The sequence below is a fragment of the Cydia amplana genome, chromosome 11 (assembly GCF_948474715.1).
Source record: "Cydia amplana chromosome 11, ilCydAmpl1.1, whole genome shotgun sequence".
Classification (NCBI taxonomy): Eukaryota; Metazoa; Arthropoda; class Insecta; order Lepidoptera; family Tortricidae; genus Cydia; species Cydia amplana.
The window spans coordinates 7,989,613-8,011,131 of record NC_086079.1 but is presented as its reverse complement, the minus strand read 5'-3'; the positions used below and the strand labels follow the sequence as shown (position 1 = coordinate 8,011,131).

At 41.4% G+C, this 21,519-nt stretch overlaps 1 protein-coding gene across 1 annotated transcript; it reads left to right on the top strand.

Moving 5' to 3' along the window:
- Nucleotides 1–17,840: 17,840 nt before the first annotated feature.
- LOC134652027 (ribonucleases P/MRP protein subunit POP1) lies at nt 17,841–21,365 on the top strand. The gene is made up of 4 exons (XM_063507180.1): nt 17,841–19,332; nt 19,824–20,185; nt 20,441–20,719; nt 21,066–21,365. Exons 1-4 carry the CDS (start codon nt 17,946–17,948, stop codon nt 21,360–21,362), a joined length of 2,325 nt encoding a protein of 774 aa, XP_063363250.1. The 5' UTR covers nt 17,841–17,945; the 3' UTR covers nt 21,363–21,365.
- The last annotated feature ends 154 nt before the right edge of the window (nt 21,366–21,519 follow it).

Genomic DNA, 21,519 nt, shown 5'->3' with positions numbered 1-21,519 from the left:
TTTCACAAGTTTTGATAACATTCCTTACGATTAAAACAAGGAGCACTTAAGTATCATTTCAAACATCGGCCAGCATCGCGCCTTAGTTTAAAGTAATTATAATAGCATCTAGCATACCGCCATGCACCTGAAGTCTAGGAGGCATTCGCGATCTTCTGTATCTCGTAGACAAGCGTAGCACGGCGTAGCGGCGCGCCGTAGCAATCTTGCGGTGAAAGTCGGCCCCTCACTTAGTCCACATTTATTCTAGCCCTAACCTGTAATTTTGTACATTTTATGGTTTTGTTATTGTAAGACTATCATTTAAAACAAATTATTACTATAATATTAATAATAATAATAATGTGAGCCTATATGCGTCCCACTGCTGGGCACAGGCCTCCTCTCATGCGCGAGAGGGCTTGGGCTATAGTCCCCATGCTAGCCCAATGCGGATTGGGGACTTCACATACACCTTTGAATTTCTTCGCAGATGTATGCAGTTTTCCTCACAATGTTTTCCTTCACCGAAAAGCTAGTGGTAAATATCAAATTATATTTCGTACATACGACAGGCAGGACTATAATATTAGCTGATTAAATACTAGGATCTGTTTAACCGGTCAAGGGGGCGCGTCTATGCTTGAAAAGCGTGCCCTATTGGAAGTTATGTCATATTTACGTAGTCGTGATTAGCCGTGTGAAGTGGTTTAAATGTCGGTTAATTACGTGGCGTTAATATGCGGGAGGCGCGCCGCACGTAGCGGCCATTAGGGACCCTCGCCAGACATCGGGACAAGTGCAAGCGCCGTGGAACACCGTTTATTTTGAGTATGCTTGCACCATTGAATACTAAACTTATTGTCACAATTTCTCTCTTAATTGTTACAATTTATTAATGCTGTTGTTTTGTGTAACTGCCGACTACCTAATTCAAAACTTATATAGTAAATCGCCTGGCACTACCCAATCATTGTTGAATTATTGTGTCAACACTCCTTAGGACGTAAATTACATAGGAGTTTGGTACGAACTGGGTGAAGCACTCATTAATTGACACCCGCGAAATACCAGTAGCACATTGGGAATAACCACTGAACTTTAACTATAGGGAATAGGTTTCACCTACATAGGTTCGAGCCGCCTGTCGTATGTAATTACATGTATGTTAAATAGGTAGGTAGGTACGTTCCTCTAATAACCCCAGAAATCCGTTACACTAGGCCAGCGTACGCTGAGGTAATTGCTCTGAGATGTTATCAGTACTTATTAATAAGATTTGGGAGTGTTGGCGAGCATTTATTGACCTTATCTCCGGTTTGCGCTTGCGCTTTCTTTGGCGGCCGTTAATGAGCCGCGGGTGCGCACCGGAACGGCCCCTAGGGCCGTCTCTGTGGTGAACGAACCTCAAAACTCTGATTACCTAGTCTAGTCCATCCTATTAGCGACGTAGAGAGAAAACCCCCATCAAATCTGAAGCTCTGGTACTCCGATTGCCTAGCCTAGTCATAGTCTATCCTAGAAGTGACCACAGTAAGCAGTAAACCTTATCAGGGTTACACAAGATAACTACCTAATCCACCTCAGACTTCATAAGTTTTCGTAGTTTATGTAATCATGAAATTGATGAAGCTTTCTTTTTCTTTTCGATTGTCTTATAAGATTATCTTATCATATTGTTGTTTTGAATTTGCTCAAATATAGCCATACGCATTGACTTATATCTCAGGACTGGCTTTACGTGCACTAAAAATGGTACTAGTTCAGCGGTGCCACTCACGAATTCGAGCCAATCGTGTAGTCTAACGCAACTAGTTGCTACCAATCGCGTGGCCCCGATGCGAACTCATCAACCAATCGCGTTGCAGCGTTTTCACACCGCTTTACTGGCCCCATTCATGCTCCATTCGTATTGCCCGTAAGGCTAGTCCTGAGATATATATATATAATATGTCAATGGCCATACGTCAAACAGTCAAACTCATTGGACAAACCTAGATTGTAGCGTTATGCGATTCACAATTTGTCTATAAATACATCAATTAATCTCACCAAGCTTAATTCTCTTATTACCTACTTATTGACAGGAGCTATGAATAGTGACCGAAGGCTTTTTGAAAATCCTCATGGATATTATTTTTGCCTACATTCTCCTGTCGGGCTAGCACATGATTGGCGCGACAGTATCTCGCCCGCGAGATATACTACCCTCTTTTTAATACAGTTAGAAAAAGTCGGGTAGTCTATCTCACGGGCGAGATACTGTCGCGCCAAGCATGTGCTAGGCCTACAGTTTCCTTACTTTCCCTGGTGTCCGTTAATGAGGCGTGTGAGCGCACCGGAACGGACGCGGGAGCGGCCTGCGGCTCTTGGGCTGTCGCTACGTTAATTAATAATTAACCTCACTGTGTTAGTAAGTACTTTTTCTCTTTGATCTTAGCGTCTATCCTGGCATTCGTAGTTACCCCTTGCGAGCTTTGCTTCTTACCTTCAACACCACGACTTTCCACCTTGGTTACCCTTCCTAACTATTGGGTACCCTTATACAACTTGGCGGTTTTCGCAAAACGTGACTAGAATGCTCTGGAGTAAGTAACAAGCCTTACAACTGCCCTAAATGCTGAGTATTAGCTCAGATTCTTATGACAAAAAAATTTCGTAGCGAAAGGCACCCCGCGAAAGGAATTAGTTTTCGCAAATACATATTATTTAACTGGTGTTAGTTTCCTTCTATTTGGTCTTGTACTCTTGACAGTGTAAGCCGCGGTTGTTCCTCTCTCGGTGGAAGCTTTTCGAAGAATTGTCCACTTCACCTGTCTTCTCTTTGCCAACAAATTTCACACACGCAGATGTTTACGGACGATTGAGGGCTTTAATATTTGGTCGATAAAATGTTAAGATTGATTCACAAATTGCAAGTAGAGATTCAATCATACTTAAAACCTAAGAATCGTGGCTTTTGACACAGTACAAGAACAGTAGTGAATCTTCATAGAAATGTGCCGCTGCCGGCTTGAATGTGTGCGTGCGCGCCAGGCGCCGTGTACGCACGCGCTGCCACGCACACATTCGCATAATATACGGGGGAATACGGTGGCGGCAGTGTGGGCCGTACCGCGACTGTGATCGCTAGGGTGGAGCTAAATCCAAAATTCTTGAATATAGCAATGGAACCCCTCTAAAAGGATGTCTAATTTTTTATTGTTTAAGGGAAAAATAATAAAAAAAATATTGGTATATACTTTTAGCCCTCTACTATTCGATTATATATAGCAATATTTGTATATTTTTAATAAATTTAATTTATGCTTATTTTTTTATAACAAGTTTTATTCATTAAATAACATCTTTTTGTTACAGATATACTCGATTCCTATACTTATTTTTGTTTATAACGTATATTTTTATGACATGGTAAAACCACGTATTAAATAGAGGTTTTATGGAAAAGGCCCTTTAACCCGGATATTGTGCACAAATTGCAGTTTACAACTTATTACAGAACCGTGAAAACTATTTTGAACGTGATAAGATAATAAAAATACTACTAGTAAAAGTAAATATATGCCTAACATACGTGTGAACATGACCCAAAAAGGGCGTAAGCGACGCCGAAGGGCAATATTTGACGCTCATTTAAACATATAAGTAACCCATTTTTTGCAGTAAAATGATACTTTTCGTAATCAATAACACCGTTACTTTGGCACAAGAACGTCTAAAAAAAATAACTCATATTTTTTTTTTACACTGTAGCATTTTCCTTGTTTTGCATGAAATTGCTGTTTAATATGAAAGTTTGAAATTTTATTATTTCATAAATATTGAAAAAGGCACAAAAATTTTGGTAATAACTTATTAAATGCTTATTAAGTATTATATAATTTCAATAAAATGTGCACATATTAGTGAAATAGTATATTTAAATAATTGATGAAAATTTACCTTTATTAATTTCTTTAGCGGCTGGGTAGAGGGCTAAAAGTAGTGTTTATTTTGAAACTTGATATAATCACTATAATCTACATGACAAACTGCAACTTTTTGTACCGGTTCCACATTGATAATCAAATTTTTATTATTTCCCATACAACGACGCTCCACCCTAGTGATCGCGCGCATTCGAGTACGCTCGCATTTGCCTGCTCTTACCGGCCTTAATTTATACCTAATTTATGAATTGATAGAACATTTCATTATATTATATAAATAGAAACCTAGTGCTACTCATAATACGCCAATAATATTTAACTGAAAATAAAAGTGACAACCCTAAGCGCCCACGCAAGAGTAGGTAAATAACTTGCCGAGCGGCCTTAGATTCACTACTGTTCTTAGTGTACTGTGCTTTTGATTCAATCTAAGGCTGGACTTGCGAACACTGTAAACTGCCCTCTCGTGAAATGGACTTGCAAATTAAAAAAGAGCTACTTGAACTTTTATTAAGGTATGGAAAAGTAATTGATATGAGATATAATGATTTCAATTTATATGACAGAAACTATACTGATAATAAGGCGAATTTATGTAAACGTTATTTACTTCCTACGTATAGTCGGTACCCTATCATAAGTATCCTCTTTTCTATGCAGCTAGTATGGCGACATTGGTACTTATGATGAGGTATTTAATGTACAATGAGGTAAAGCACCTCATTATATAGCCTATGCGATGCCTTTAGTAGATACCATACTTCTATATAACTAATCCTGACCTACACTAAATTTAAGTAACTCGCGAAGCTCACGGATCTCACGATTTCTTTAGATAAACGCAAATCGTATAAAACATGTAGAGAGACTATAAGTACCTATTGATTGCATTCATGAGACTAAACGTTTTTACGATAGTCCAACAACTCAGTTAACAAATACATACTATGACGAAAGCAATCAGTGGTAATCCTAGCGAGTGGCGGTATGATTGAGTCATTACCTGCCTACGTAACCACTCGAACCATCGGATTAGGCACTTCGGATTCAATCATAAATCCAATAATTTTTAAGAAACTTCGTTTAAGTTTGATGACTTTTCTTTTGAAATCCAAGGGGCGACTGCATTTTACAGGAAGACGGAAATTGATGTCCTCGATAACGTCGACAGACATCCTTCTAGGGACTATGAATAGGTAATATACCTAGTTCTAATAAGGCTGTTAGATCTTGCATGTTTCTTAAAAGACAGGAACGGAAGAGGAGTGCTGTAACCAATTTTGATTAAGTTTATTAATATGCGGGACGAGACAAAACCGATCACGAGTCCGTGATCCGACTGTCAGTAACGTTACTTTCAGCGCTACGGATAGAAACAAGGGTCACAGTCTAAAAATAAAACTTCTCAATAATTTAAGTACATTGTTCTGGTCTCGAAATAAATCCGGCTGAACGCCAGTGCCAAAATTTTAAACACGTCGACTCGAACGGTCGTGGCGCTTTTCGGTTCCAAATACGTACGTACCTACTGTTCGAATGCAGCTACGGAAAAACCGAGACGATTCGGCCAAGGGAGTAAAGCTCGCCGCGGTGTCTAGATTCGGAAATAAATGCATTACATCAGGGGCGAGTGGCGCGCGGCCGGTGCATCGCGCCCTGTCCGCTATAAATAGCTCAGCGGTCCCTTAAGGCGCGGGCGCATGTTTCCGGGCTGGAAGTGTGTCGTTTCCGCTGCGAGCGGTCGTTGACGCTGTCAGCCGCCGCGAATAGCCGCGTGCATTGTCGCCGCGCATTCCCCGCCGCTGGCGGCGTCGACGACGTTTTTAAATAGAGGAACGATTACGAGCGTCTGGCTTCGGCGGCGCCGGGCTCGTGACCGCGCGAAAGTGCAGCGCCCGACGCGTCACGGGCTATTTGCGTTGCGACGTCGCAACTGCCCACCGCCGCCGACAGTCGCGCAGCTCCCCGCGACTGCCGGCGCCGCTGGCACGAGCGCACTAGCCGCCCGCACACGCGCCCGACCCGAATCCGATAGCCGCATTTACAATATTCACTAATCTGTCAAAAAGTGGATCAAGGCTAAGCACGAGACTTCCTGTCTGCCAAAGTACCCGCTTCATTAAAATTAAAGCGTAGATTTTTTTACTAGGGAATCTGAAAGTTCTTCCCAGAAGTTGTTGACAACTTTAAAGTTTTATGAGAAGATTCATAGATTTATTATGGCATTGATATTAGTCAAAATTACTTAAAGCAGCTTAGTCATAAGGTACAGTCTTGACAGATTATGCATCTACGTCGAGTAGTGTAAACATTGCAAGTTTATCGAGCAGAGGTGTCATTCGAGCGAGAGCCTGGCTGCGAGGCTGAGTGTGCAGCGATTGCATTCGCAGCTCGAGCGCCTCCACAGTCGCGGTGAATAAATTCGGAGGGAGGCGCGCAGGAATGCGGGAGGCAAGCGGCGCGGGCGGGGGGCGCCGTGCGACTGGCGCGCGCGGCGCTGTCCCACGGTCGCGGGCCCCCACTCCGCACCCCCCTCGCCCCCTGCCCCGACCACTTTCTTTCGCGCCATAAAGGTCGTTTCAAATATTTCGGAATGCTGTTTGGTGACATTTCACCGGCGCGGGCGGCGAGGGAATGCAGCCTGCAGTCGACACGAGGCACTAGAGTGCGCTGCGCGAACGACCGTAGCCTGATTCTGTCAACGGTGCTGCGGCTGCACTTCACTCGACCTATCATGATCAGATGCAACACGTCCTGCTAAACATTTCGCGCGCTCATCACATCGCACACGATCCATTTTATTCCAGAATAGAGCCGTTGCGCTTGCATCGTAGTAGAATTTGTATACCTACCTATAAACCCTGCAGTAGTTCAGACAAGTACTGACGTCAGCTCATTGGCGTATCGGAGCCATTGTGCGTGTAATTACAACACCCGCGGACACACTGATGTCCCCTTTTGATGAAATTTCGCACAATAAAGCAATAATATCCTATATATTAAATATCCCAACGAAGCAATATTAAGTTTACTTACGTGTTATTTCAGTTTTATCATAAACAAGATGTTATGACACGGCTGACTCTTAAAGCAGATAAGGATAGACATTTCGGAGCCTAGCCTGGTATAGCCAGTAAACTCACCAGTCTACTTTCCACGCCGATGTGTGAACTAAGTTACTCCAATTAATAGATTCGTTCCAATAGCAAACATCGAGTCGGAGAAAGCAGTGGCGGCGTGGGTCAACGTCCGACGGAATTCACACCGACCGACCGCCGTGACGATTACGAAGAAATGTGGCGTAACGCTCTAAAATGTCAAAAACCGCGCTCATTTTCCCATTCCGGGAAGGCGAGTGGCGCGCGGCTGCGGCGAGACGTCGCGCTGCTCGCGCGAGGTACAAAGCCCTCCTTTTATTGATTCGCGCTTCGGTCGCTATGAATGGAATGCGGCGGCGGAGGTTGCGCAAGCGCCTAGCACTGCGGCGCTCGACGGAATGCGCGCAGGGGCACCGGCGGGGCCCGGGGGGCTCCTGCAGGCTCCGCGCTGCACGCGGCCATTCACGCGCCCGCGCCGCCGCTGCCGCTGTGTGGTCGGCGAAATAACTCACCGTTAGAGCCGCGGAATGCTCGCTCTATCTCTATACTTACCTGCGCCCGTGTCCCGCTCCCGCCTTACCTCCCCTCACCCCGCACCGGTGATACCGGAAAGCGAGATACCTTGATAACGAACGAGATCTCAATCCGAGACTACCTACTTAACTATCTCTTACTTATGTGTTTAATGCTGTTGATAACAATTTAAGGAATGCGGGTCTTTAAATAAGATACCACAGGCCTTCATTAATGCATTAACAGTTTAACATTTGAGAGGAATTCTTAAGTTAAACAAAAAGTGTTAAAATTGCCTTTCTCATAAATACGACATAGAAAGTTGACAATGGCGCATTGTGGGTCCATGCAAAATACTCGAAGCGTTCCCAATAAGCAACAACCATTTTGCTAACAAAGTTGCAGCCAATGAGTTGCTTAACTGTTTAACATACGTAACGCGAATATGTTGTGTGGTGCCACATTAATTATACTTGTAAGTTAAGACTAAGAGCCTAGCTCGCTACAATGGCAGTGTTTAAGCCGGTTAACAATAACACATTAACGGTGCAACGGACGATGTGCATAATAAATGATACTTGTACGAATTCGCATTTGAAGGCACCTTGCATTCTGGAGCACTCGATTGTTAGGCGAATAATGGCTGTGACTAGCGGTCGCCGGTCACTGCCCGCTAATATAAGGCTCTGGGTACATTACATTTACCCGTATGACATTTTCTTTAAGCTGATGTTTAATTGCTACCGAATATGTATATCGTAATTCTAGCACTATTCTAAACTCGAATTGATTCTAAATCTCATATTCACCTAGCCAATTTGAGTTCTGACGACCCTAGATTAGTAAATGTCTTGCATTAAAAAAAACAGCCAGAACAACACGATTTGCGTCTTCCCACGATTTAACGTTATCTTCGTAGGTAGGTGCATCTAAAACATTGTTCTTAAGCACCCTGTCGCATTCAAATCCGATTTGGTATGATATCAAAGTCCATTAGTAATCGTCTTAGACCCATATAAGACGTGTTCTACTTATGTACATCATTATTATCGGATGTGCCGAACAAATATGGACAAATGACTCATTTCAAATAGTAGATACATATGCTGCGTTGTCAAATCACCGGCCTTATATCGCCAGCATTGCAGGCGTTGAATTATGCAAGCGTGGGATAGCGGAATAATGCATAAGGTCTTGACAGTGAGCCCTAGCGGTCGGTCGCACACTATCAATAGTCGCAGCGTCACCCGGCCTACATTCTGCTCGGCGCCGCTGCCACCGGGACTTTCGTCACTTCTTGCCCTAAATTCTCGCTCCCGGCCATTGTTCTCGACGCTCCTCGACGAACACCTGCCGGGAGGGTCGCGTCGCCACTCCTTGCCGAGACAATCTCGCGATCATCCAATACTGGTGCGTGGTTATCAACGCTCTGTCTGGTTCGCACGCCTCTGCATCAGTTCCTCGACACATATTTGTTATTCACACGATCCAATTCTGTCAAGAAGTTAGGTAGTATCGCCGCGTTCATACTTAATGGGGTAGCATCAAATCTATATGTTTATACGAAGCATCGATTGACGTATTATGGTAAAGAAATAAGTGGGTAGTTTATAACGGAACCTTTAATTATTATCAAAAGTGTAAACAGACTGAGCGATAAAAAGGAACATTCGCGCTGTTTCCCATAGTTGTCAGCAATTAGAGCAATGTTGGTGGGTGCGGGTACGTGAGGGCCGAGGGGGGAGGGTGACACGTGTGGCCCACATAGTGCGCCCATTGAGCCAGCGCCGGCGCCGGATGTGACGTCAGCACTTCGCACCTGCACCCCGCCAGTGACTACTTCCCTAGAGCAAAGCTGAATAATTTACGTAGAAAAGGTGCATGTTTTCGTCAATTGCGCAAGCGTTCAATGCCACTTCCGAGCGGTGAAGCGGATAGTGCTGGCGCCGGTACTCCCGCGCGCCGCCCAACATGGCCCGCGCCATTTGCGGCCACTCTTCGTCGCGCCTAATTAATGCCGACACACGGTGTGGGTGAGCCCGCATTGCTTTACCAATCATACCACCACCGCACCACCGCCTTCGTTTATTACTATTTTAGTCGCTCAATACAGTTAAGTAAATGCAATATGTCTAAATGAGTTGTAATGAATGGGTAAGCGTTCGACCTTAGTCTGACTTCGAACGTCCACTCCCACTCTAAGACAATCAACGGAGTATAACAAACACTGATTAGACACTAATTTCTGTTGGCCCCTTTACTGCCAGTAAGCGTATTGCCAATTTGTGCTATAAATAGATAAGCCCGTTTTGGCAGTACCGGATTCCTGATAGGTATTCCTAAAACGAAAGCAGAGCACATGCGTATTCCCTATGTAATATTAATGCCATTATGAGACTCGTCAGATTACCAATTTCCTAGGTATTGAAATTGGAAACGTTTTCAAGTACCTACATACTTGGTGCCTACCCCGAACATAGAAAATCGAAGATTCATCTATCTTCTTCTCTAACGCTCAAATATGCTAAAACGAAAGACAAGCAAACAGGCGAATTTCAAATTTAAATTCTCACGATATCCCCTGACTTGCGTAAACACCCGTTGTCCGAAAATAGTAAAAAAAAAATTAAACAACCCGTTATTTGTGTTACAGATAGCAACGGACAATTAGCAGAAGGAAAGAAGCTTTGTTGGTGGTGAGTCAGCATGATGTCATTCTCGAGCACGCCGCGCTAATAGGAGCGTCCCGCGTCACTTCCCATTCCCGACGCATACTTCACCCAATCGAGCGATGACAAGCCCATTCATGGACTAACTGTTGTTTAACATCACATTCCTGGAATGCCAACCTAATTGAACTAGTGGATCCTTCTCTTTTAGTCCACTGACAGAAGAAATTTGCTAAGGAAAAGGGATTCTAAGGGAAACCCAGCATTATCCATCAAATCCAGCATTGAGACATCCATTCATTGAATGTATTAGCTAACTGTTATTTATCATCACGTTTCTAAAATGATTTACCGTCTATCGGTCTCCTAGCAAGTAGCAGAAGAAGGAACCTAAGAAAGGGTGAAGGAGACGACACTTAGCTTCCGAGATTTGAATAAGTTACGTAAATTATAAGTATTAATTTGATATACCTAATTTGCTATTCTACTATTAACCAATTTGCTTGCTATTTTGGATTTCGTTTAAGACCCAATTCCTAGATCTAGAATGACACACTAATTCACTTATAAAACTGTTATTTTATGCTTTATTTTGTAGCAGAAATTACGAAGAAAATGAAAAGGACGACGAAGAAAGATGAAACGATTCTTCAATTTGCACAAGAGGCGGAAGAACGAAGCTAAGAAGAAAAGGAAAGACGAAACTGGTTTTCATAATGATTTGACAGATTGTTCTATATTCTGAGATCATTGTGAAAGCTAATTTTGTTCCTATGACGACGGATATGTCTCCGCTCCAGTCAAATTCTGCGTCCGAAAACAGAAGACGAACGAAGATTGAAACTCTTCATGCATCAACTTTTTTTACTATTTGATGAATTTATTATTTTATGTCTGTGCGTTAAGTATGTCTTCGTCTTAATCTCCCTTTTTTTTCAGAAAACTTAGTTAAATTCTCGTCCTGAGTCCCTCGGGTAATTCCACCGTAACTGATGTTACATTTAAAGTGACGATTAAAATCATACTTTCTGTCGTTATTTTCTCTGAAACGAAATATGTTTACAGAAAGTTTTTTAACAGATAAAAATCTACAAAACAAACATTCTAGAAAATCGGCAAAATATACTTACCGTAGCTGACGTTACTAGTAGGTAGGTACCTATAATTCGTAACTGATGCTACCATCAAAATCACCAGTAATATAGGTACTACATACTTATGTATGTAATGTAACTAATGTAATTACATATATTATTTATTTCGTCATACAGGAGCGTTGTTTATTGTTTAGGTTATTTGGGTTCCTTAACATGCCATTGTAATATTATCTTTATCTTCACTGATGTCCTCGGTATCTGTCGGTGTTTGTCAACTCCATATTTATCTCATCGATAAAATCATATAGGTATCAATAAGATCTTTTAAGTCGCCATCTAGCCCGAACAGTATTTTAGCCACTGCCACAGAATAAATAATAGTACTAAGTACAGAAGACTCACTCTCTAACAAAACGCGTCTGTTACGATCAGCACAGATATGGCCGCTAGGTGGCGACAGCGCCACGCGCGGCTTATGGCTTTCCCCAAAATTGGGGCCGGAACGGATGTACTTTTAGCTACCTGTAGTAAAGCGACGAAATCGCGGAGTGAGACGCCTGCCACTGCACTAAATTCTTTCGATGTGGGTTTGATTGAAATTATACTCCTACCTTCAAAACAAATTTTGAACCCTAAAAATGTTACTCCAAAGTTGATTTTTGTCTCATCATGTCTCTGGTATTTAGGTGGAATTACCACGTCATATATCATAACCTAATTCCTTATCTAGATTCATTCCAAAACATGGAGTAGATAGATTTCTTCTGATCCGATTACGAGATTTCTGCACTGACTCAGCTTCTTTTCTAAGCACTGTAAGTTACCTAGTAATTTCCTTATACCTATATAACCACATAACAAACAACAAATGAATGAATCGCATTCTTCGATTTAACGGAAATGCGTCAATGAAACCGCAATATTTTTATCTTTGAATCATTGACGTAACTTGACTCTTGTTTACGGTGAACAACATGAGTAAGTATTTATTGTAATAATTCAGGTTAAAGCAGAATATCCACTATTTATAAGCAGTATTTATTTACCTAGTTCTTAAGTTTTAGGCCTGAGATACACTTCATACACTTGTAAGTTTTACATACGTAAGTAGGGAGTGATTTGTTAGAATGAGATAACGATATTCTATTCATCTCTCATTCTGTAGTATCTTCTAAGCTGTGTCCCTACTTACGTAAGTAAAACTTACAAGTGTATCTTGGGCCTTACATACATACATACATACATACATACATACATACATACATTGTTTTACCTACATGCCTAATTATAATACATAATTATGTACCTATGAGTAGGTACTAAATACTCGTTAATCCGACGATACAAGATGTAATTCCATAATACATAGGTAGGTATCGGGATCGGGTAGGTACTTACAAAAAGCGACCCGAGCGAGCACTTTCTACTTCCTTCATGTTTTCTTTCTCAGGTGTAATATGTACTACCCAAAGGCAAAGTAGTTGTTGTAAATATGCTGTTAGAAAACATCTATTATACACTTATAATTTTTTCTTAGATACTTATTAAAAATAAGTTTTAAATTTACTTAGTCCGACTTTTCGAGGACGGCGTTTTTCCCGTGGTCTCTCAACATTCTATTACCGAGTCCACACACAACACTCACGATGTTCGGTTTTTCAACCTGCGATATTTGTTTTCGCTTAGGTACATTTATATACTAATGACTGGGTTCCATGTGGATGAGATCCTAGTGCCAATGAAATGTGGGTTACTTCTACATCAAGAGGTTTAGCAATTCAAGGAAAAACGTATCTCCCAAGGCTCCCAAAATTTATGCACACCTCCTGGGATTGCGCAAACTCAGGTTACACACATTTAGGGCCAAAATAAGGTATGTATTTAAACGATTTCCAGCTTAATTAATTTTGTATCAAGCAGAAACGTCTGCGAACGATGCTATTAAGCTTCGAAATAAATTAAAAGTGGAAAAATTCACTGTCTTGGTGGGACTTGAACCCACGACCACTGGATCACTAACTAGTACAGTGCTCTGCCATCTGAGCTACGAAGACCGTACCCAATTCAGCGAATCCAGCTTGCTGGGAATTTATTCCTCAAAACGCTTTTTTTGGATCTAATTTAACTGGCGGCGGCGCTATATTATATTCAAGTAGGTATAAATACACCTATATAAACCCTGGAGAACACCCTTAACGGCCTAACTTTCGGTGCCTAGCTCCCATTTCCTTTATATATAAAAAAAGTACGTATAGGGTTTTTGGAAGCGAAGGAACCTATTATAGTGTACGATTTGAGTGGGGATACTGGGACGCACAAGGGGTAGCGTGCGGCGTTCCTACTTCGTTATTTGTTATCGGGATTTTCCCAAACTTTCGTGCCATTTCTCTTTCATTTGTACGATAGGTAAACAAAACCCGAGCAACTATACAAGCTAACTACGAAATGTTAGCTGCCTGACAGCACGAATAAGAGCGCACACACCGCTCCTGTGCGCGCGTGTGCACGCTCGTAGTTGCCATCGTGGGTAAAATCCGTCACACGCGTCCGCGCCAGTTACGTTGCTCATACTATTTTTCGCTAACCCACTTCACCCGCTCAAGTCGGCGAAGGGCCTTACACTTCACCCACAGGCGTGTCGGTATGAAGGGATACGGCGACATACAAAAGATCGAGAAATAGAGAGAAAGAAAGAGAGATGCATTAATCGCGGGTCCAGCGCCGGCCCGAGTATTCGATCGGGTAGAGCGAGATTAAGTTTTGACACTCCATACTCAGTATTAGGTTCCGTAGTTACCCGTCCGTTTTTTCTAGGTGTTTGTTTTCACAGTATTTGCCATTTTGGCGCCCCCCTACCATTTGGCGCCTAGAGCAACCGCTCAACTCGCTCCACCAGATCCGGCCCTGCGCGGGTCAGCCGTCAGCTAAGCTAACGGCTGACTCAGCTTTATCCAAAGTTTCGCGTTGTGCTGAATGTGTGTATTTTATTGTGTGTTATGGGTCTAAAGAAAGAGAAGCTGATGAACACCGTATTTATTTACTTACGCCTCTTTCAACAGATTATGTCTAAAGGTTCAAAGAATAATTCCAATTACAGAAGTCGCATGGGGCTCGTTTCGTGAGGGCGCTGGAGAGACCTGGGGTTGGATTGGTGTTGAAGAAGCTGATACCATAGAGAATTAAGACCTGGAGTGAACTTACAACATTAAACTTAGACCGATCGGGATTGCGCACTGTGATGACTCTGCCACTTGTGGCAGATATTTGCAAGATTAACCAAACGTTTGTCATTTGTTTTACCTATTTCAAAGCAGCGTATCTAGGCGCAACATGTGTTGTCCATGGAAATGTCTGAGGGAAATATGAAAGAATTCCTGAGCGTTTGTGTAGAAAAGAAACGAGATAGGTAGGTAGGGCTCTTGCTAACCGGCCTGAACTGGATACCTATTGTGGAACCAGATTTCCTTATGCCCTCTTTCTACCAAAAAAGGGTAATGTGCGGAAACGAAGGTAACGGATTAAGCGGACTGGAGTAGAATACTAGTGATGCACTTCCACCAAGAAAGAGTTTCAGCTTTTGCCCTCCACAACCAGTGAACTTTGTGGAGCGAGCGAGGTGGGAAATGGGAGCGGAGTCCGTTCTGAACTAGCGTGAGACGCCATAACACAGCGGACCCATTTTTACTCGCTGTCTGCTCTGCTGACTCGCTCGCGATGGAAGTGATCGTATGAAAACCAGTGACGAGCTAGTCGAGCGAGGAATCCGCTCGACTCTGCGAACACTTTCGTCGCTCTTTGAACGCTTTAGTACGCTACGCTAACTTTTATTCAGCAGAAGCACATCTATGCAGTTCGCCATTGCGAGTTAAACGGACTTCGTACGGAGCCCTCGCAGCGGAAGGCGGGCATTACTTTTCCACCACTATCCTCGACTAAAAATGTAGGTAGGTATGTCTCTTCTCTTGAATGATGAACTATATAGTAGTTAGGTACCTATAAATATATTGTGGGTAATTTAAGTACCTACTGCATGGGTAGGCAATGTTAATACCTAAATAAGAGATTGCGATCAGAAATATATTATGTGGATGGATTATCAACAAAATACCTATCACCTATTACAGACGAATTGAATGTACGAATATGAATGGCTACCTACTGATGGACTGATAAGCAATAGATAAGTTACGACACACCTACTTACTTACTGATTCGCTAGTTTTTGAGATGACCTTGTCACTTGTTGTTGATGCATTTATCAAATTGATTACCGTATTTTCGCACAATAATTTTATTCAATTGTGTAAGTCAAGTAAGACATGTTTTTTTAGAAAACCAACATTTGTTGACATTTGTTGCCAATACCACTTTTAAACCATGGTGTCACAACATAATTTATTACCAAAACACGCAATTTGGTGTTAGTTATAAGCACAATACACCATATCTGTTATTAAATAAGCACGTATTTTCATGCAAAAACTGCGCTAGATCTCCTGGCGTCCTGGCACACAGACCGACCAAGAATTAAACCAAATATGTACCTAGGTAATTAAAAGTAGTTCACCCGCTCATTTGCACAAAATAAACGCAAAACAAGGCGTCCCATTTGATAAGATAATCCAATATCGGTTTTAGCCAATACGAACTGAAACATTATTGTTGAGACAGATAACTTTAATTTTTTATAACTGGCACGGATGAGGTCTCAGCGCAGTAATTATGCCAAATATATACTCACCATGTCTGCGCTTATCGATGAGAAACAAAGGTTTTTAGATAAGTATATACTTAATTAATTTATTTCGGCTTCAACTACGAATTTGCACATAGCTTAGCCCAAACTGTTATTCTTGCCTTGGCACGTAGATACCTAACTGCAGGGTGCTGTAGGTAAGTACCACATTTAGGTAACTCACATTTATGGACGCCGGGTCTATTGCGATATTTAAAATGTGAGTTAATATGTGTTCAAAACGCGAAAGTTTTAAATTACCTTATACCACATTTAACTACGGACACTACGGTAAAAATTACCTACATCTTGCACTGCAGGCGGTCATCTATTCTTATCAATTTTCTTGGAATTCAAAAAGTGTTTGTTTACGTATGCGTAGTGGCGCTGCATGGCGACGCACAAGCGACTGCTGGTCACCGACGATCCAGCTAGGGCTCAAATGGAAGCGTTTACACTGCGAGCAACTGTCCAGACGACAAGTTTGTATCCGTCTTTCTCTCGAACATAGTTCTGAAGACACAACATGTTTTAGTGATGCTTGCGCTTGGCTTGATCTCCTGGCCCTAATTGCCTAATAATATCCTTTGACTGGGCTGCAGCTATACTTAGTATATAATTATAATATATACTGGGTCAACCAAATCTTGTCAATAAATAGGAACAAAAAAAACTATACTCATCCTTTTCTTTTGGGTGCTAGTGGTGCTAGTACTAGTGTTAGACAAAGATAGTATTATGATTATCTCTCTCTATGTTTGAAATCAAACAGACCTTTTACACACTATACCTACGTTAGATACGGTAGAGATCATGAATCTGGTATTAAACTGGATTGGGCATGAGTGGTGGGGATAACTGACAGAACGGGATAGACTTATGTATCTTTCAGTAGGAGTAGCAGCGAAAGCGCTATTATTGTTTGTCCTTGTCACAGTCTCACTTTTTTTTTATTCCCCACCATAAATTAGTATGGATGATTGGTCGAATTTATTAGTTGCCCACCATAACAAATAAATTCGACCAATCATAGCGTCGCATTGCGTATGTTTTGTCCCTCACGGAGGCACGCGTAGACCACTTCTATAGGATGCTACCTTCTATGTCAGTCACCCACTGAATTAGGAGCGCGAAACCTGGGGCCCATTTCTCGAAAGGTATTAGACTAATATTATTAGTCCACGAATACAGAGCACAGAGGGTCTACCGCGAACCACGTTCGAAGTGTTGTCTCTCTGTCGCACTTGTAAATTCGTACGTAAGTGTGACAAGGAGGCAACACGTCGAACGTGGTTCGCGGTAGGCCCTCAGACTCTAGTTTTCATATTCTTGAGCATATTGTGTATAATACCTATTTGTACCTCAAAACGAACTTAATAGCCACAACAGACTACTGCACCGCACCAAAGTCACGGTGCGCCAGACCCATAAGTGCGGTAGTATGTTAAGGTTTTAACAGACCACCTGAGACCACCGTACAGTTTTTTCTCTGATCAAATTGACAATTTGATCATCCCGTCTGGTAGACGCAAAAAATGCAAATTTTCGTCGCTAATATGCGCGTCATTTTTTTAATTTGGAGCACTTGACTGTCACCATTCATCTAAAATTGGTGATCAATTCTGTATGTGTGAAGGCTAGAAGAGATTGACGCTAATAAAATGTATGATCAAATTGTCAATTTGATTGTCTACAAAGACACAAGTTTGATTTGGACCTTAGATATATGTCATGTTCACGCTGACAGTGACAGTAGTATGAAAGTTTTGTAGGTTATGTTGAAGTGATGTACACACCTGAAAACTTTTCAATTAAGTTTATTTATAATATAACTCAATAAGGATACTTTGTGTTGTAGAATTGCTTCTGTTTATCAATGTGTATAAAGTAATTTTGCACAGAAATAGGAATCATAAGCTACAATGGCCGCCCCAGAATTCGATGCTGCCTTGGGCGGCACAGAGGAGCTACCTTTTTCAGCAAATAGTTTGAAATTTGCTACATCTAGAAGCATAGAAATAGCTGCTATGACTGAAAGCATTCTTCGCCCAAGTAAAACTAAGCTTATCTTTCAAACACTGCCTGTTCACATGCGCCGCCGAGTCATGAGCCACAACTGCAAGAGATTACCGAGAAAATTACGTGAGGGACATTTAGAGCAGTTAAAAAAGAGTGGTCTACCCCCTAAACAAAAGAGGCCGTCTAGAAAATATCGCAGACGGCCGGGAAATCTGTTAGATGAGTATAATCGACGGCAGAAGCGAAATATTTGGTTAGAGACTCATATATGGCATGCTAAAAGATTCCACATGGTCGACCGCTGGGGGCACCGGCTGGCCCTCGCGTCCTGTGACAAAGCATTCAGAATGTGTTACAGGGCCACCTCTGCTCACTGTTTACTACAAGATGTGTCATACCTTACTCCAATACAAGTTACAGGACCAGTAGCATTAATAAAAGAAATGTTTTCATTGTTAACCAGTTGTGTCTGTGGACTTGGCATCTGTGCTCAAGCTTACGTAACTGGCAAGAGGGAAGGTACTATACATCTGTATGAAGTAAACTCTTATCCGTTTGGTTACATTGGAAAAGTGACCTTTATTTGGCTCCCCACTGACAATCAAAATAAGGTCCTGTGGCTATTTGTCCATCCATCTCAGGCAAAACAAGTAGAATCAGCTTTAACAAACATGTTAAGCGCTACAAGTACAGATGAGCATGATGTAACAATAAAAAAAAGAAAAACCACTAATAAATTTACAGAATATATTAAATTCAAAGTGTTACCGGGCATATTCAACAGATTCCGACTGACAGGACCCAACAGCCATGCAATCTTGACTCACAGTCTCAAATGTGTAAATGAGCTTGATACCTCAGAATGGCAAGCACTCCTTAAAGAAAAAGATGATTTATATTTAAAAGAAAAGCATGACTACTGGCAAGAGATCAGTAAGGCTAGCTCACCATCTCAGTTGCCACCAAAAACAGTTGTAGGCTTGGTTGTCAAAGATCCACGCCTAAGTCGACCTACACACCGCACAAAGGCTAAATATGAAAACACAGAACCAATACCTACACAATCCTTGCTCGGCATACCAAATGAAGCAGCAAAATCAGCCTTATGGGATACAAGTTTACATGATGTTATCAAGAAAAATAGGCTGACCAATGGGCAGTTCATAGCTCACATTACCAAGAGTCAGTTGGTGCCGGGAGAGGTGAATGAGAATGATCCTGCTCTGCAAAGTGTTCCTGTTGTGCTAGTGCAGAGACCAGGCTCACAAGAACCTAGTATTAAGAAACTTGGTGAGGTGAAAATTGTATACATTTTTTTGGAAGTTTAGTACACAATCACCATTTAAATTACTTTCACTTTCGCATTTATTGCTGTAGTATGGATATGTTTATATCATTAGTATGGATACATACCTACCTACCGACCTATACGTCAGAGGGGTTTTAAAATATTTTTCACCACACCAGCTGGTAAAGGCTCTCTTGATTGTTCCAAGAAAGTTACATTTTATCCACATGTGGGGCAAAGTAATCAAATGAAAATTTTGAGTTGTTTCCTTATGTAGGCTGGTAGAATTGACTTTTAAATGATGATTTGGAATAATAATAAAATAATAACATTGATTTGCTTTGATTTTGTTTGAAATTTTGTGGCAAAATATGTTTAACTCTTGTGCCTTGATACCCTAGCACTGTTCAAAATTGCATTTTTCGAACCTTTGTAGGAATTAAACAACTTTGCGTCCTTATAAAACGTATATTATAATTATTTTACATTTTAGGTTATGGATGTGGATGGGACATAATTTTACCCTCTGGCTACAGCCTGCAATTCTGGCAAACATTCATCATGTTCGGAGCAAGGTCTGGAGGTCTCCGAGAAACTGAGAGCTTAGCCTTTGAAACGGGTGAACACCACATACCTCCAGACTCCGAAGCTGGCAACGTTGAGGAGAAAAGAATAGAGATGGAGTTAAAAGAAAGATATTTCAAACTACCTCCTAGTAAGAGAGTTAATTACGCTAAATTAGGCGTTAATAGCCCTTTCGCTTGCCCATGGAAGATCTTGTTGAAAGATTGGACGTCAAATTCAGTAGATGACTTCTTTATTTTGCGGGATAGGAAACTTTTGGATCAAGTACAGGTGATTTTTTTGCAGTTTCATTAGAAAGAAGAAATTGTACTCCCTTACTTGCCAGCTGAGATAGATGGCGCTATACTGCACCTTAATATTCGCTATACTGCGCTATCTATATCAGCTGTAAAAGCACAAATTTGTCTCAGACTTTACGCATCTTATACAGTCAATAAATCTTTTGTTGTATGTTATAATAAAGATATTTAATATTCCTTATCATATTTAAAATAAAAAAATGTCATCAATTTGTTACATTTACAGAATTGTGTGATGAATAAGAAAGCTCTCCCACAAATGGAAAAATCCGAGTCATGCTTGGTGGCTGTGTACATTAAAATAAAAGGCAAAGGTACTCTCAAAAAGCATGCCCATCTATATTTACCACTGCCCGGAGATGACAAAACAATCAAAACGTTATTCGAACCCCACCATGAAGACCCTAACGAAAAACTAAGAAAACAGAAACGTATAACACACATAAGTGACATGAAACGCCTGAGAAGAAGAAATATCAAACTAAAGAAGCATAAAACAACAACAGTAAGTTTTTTAACAGAATATAGAGTTGTAAACTTCCTAATAATAGACATGGGGGCATGCGTACACTGCGTCCGATTGGCACGTCGCTTCGAAGTTTGAGCGAGACAACGCTATGCGCGTATTATAACGTCCCGCTCGAATCGCACGCAGTGTGCCATGCCTATTATATTGCGACTAGAGTCTGTGCGGAAAGAGAAGAGTCGTGGAATGTATTGGGTCCCATACATTCCACGACTCTTCTATTTCCGCACAGATTCTAATCAAAGATCTACTTACACAGACCAAATAGAAATTTCCCATTTGTTAATTAAATGTGTCACCATGATATACATAGTTTTTTTTCCAGAACTGTATTGTTGGACGAAAAAACGTGCAAAAGGAGCCATCGGAATATGTAAAAATGATGAGAGAACTATGGGTGCCCTCCAGCATAAAAACCGTTCGACATTCCACAGCAAGGGAAATCATAGGATTTATATCTCAAGGAGGTTTCAGTTTCTCTGAAGCCCAGAGTTGCGGTGTTGGATTCGTCGCATATAACGCTCTAAATGCGCTTCTCAGGACTGGACAAAATAATATTCTAGTCCGAAACATAACATCGAGGAAATATAGATTGGGTTCATTGCAAGTTACAGTGCCATAAATCTACTAATTCTCTAAATCTTTTCATAAGATGTCAAACACAAATGGAATTAAACATTCCTTAATGCCAAGCAATACTGCGAAATGTTGTGTGACTTTTGCCAGACTGACCCTCGTTAGCCAGTAAAGTTAGTGTTCTGACTGAGAAGTAAATAAAA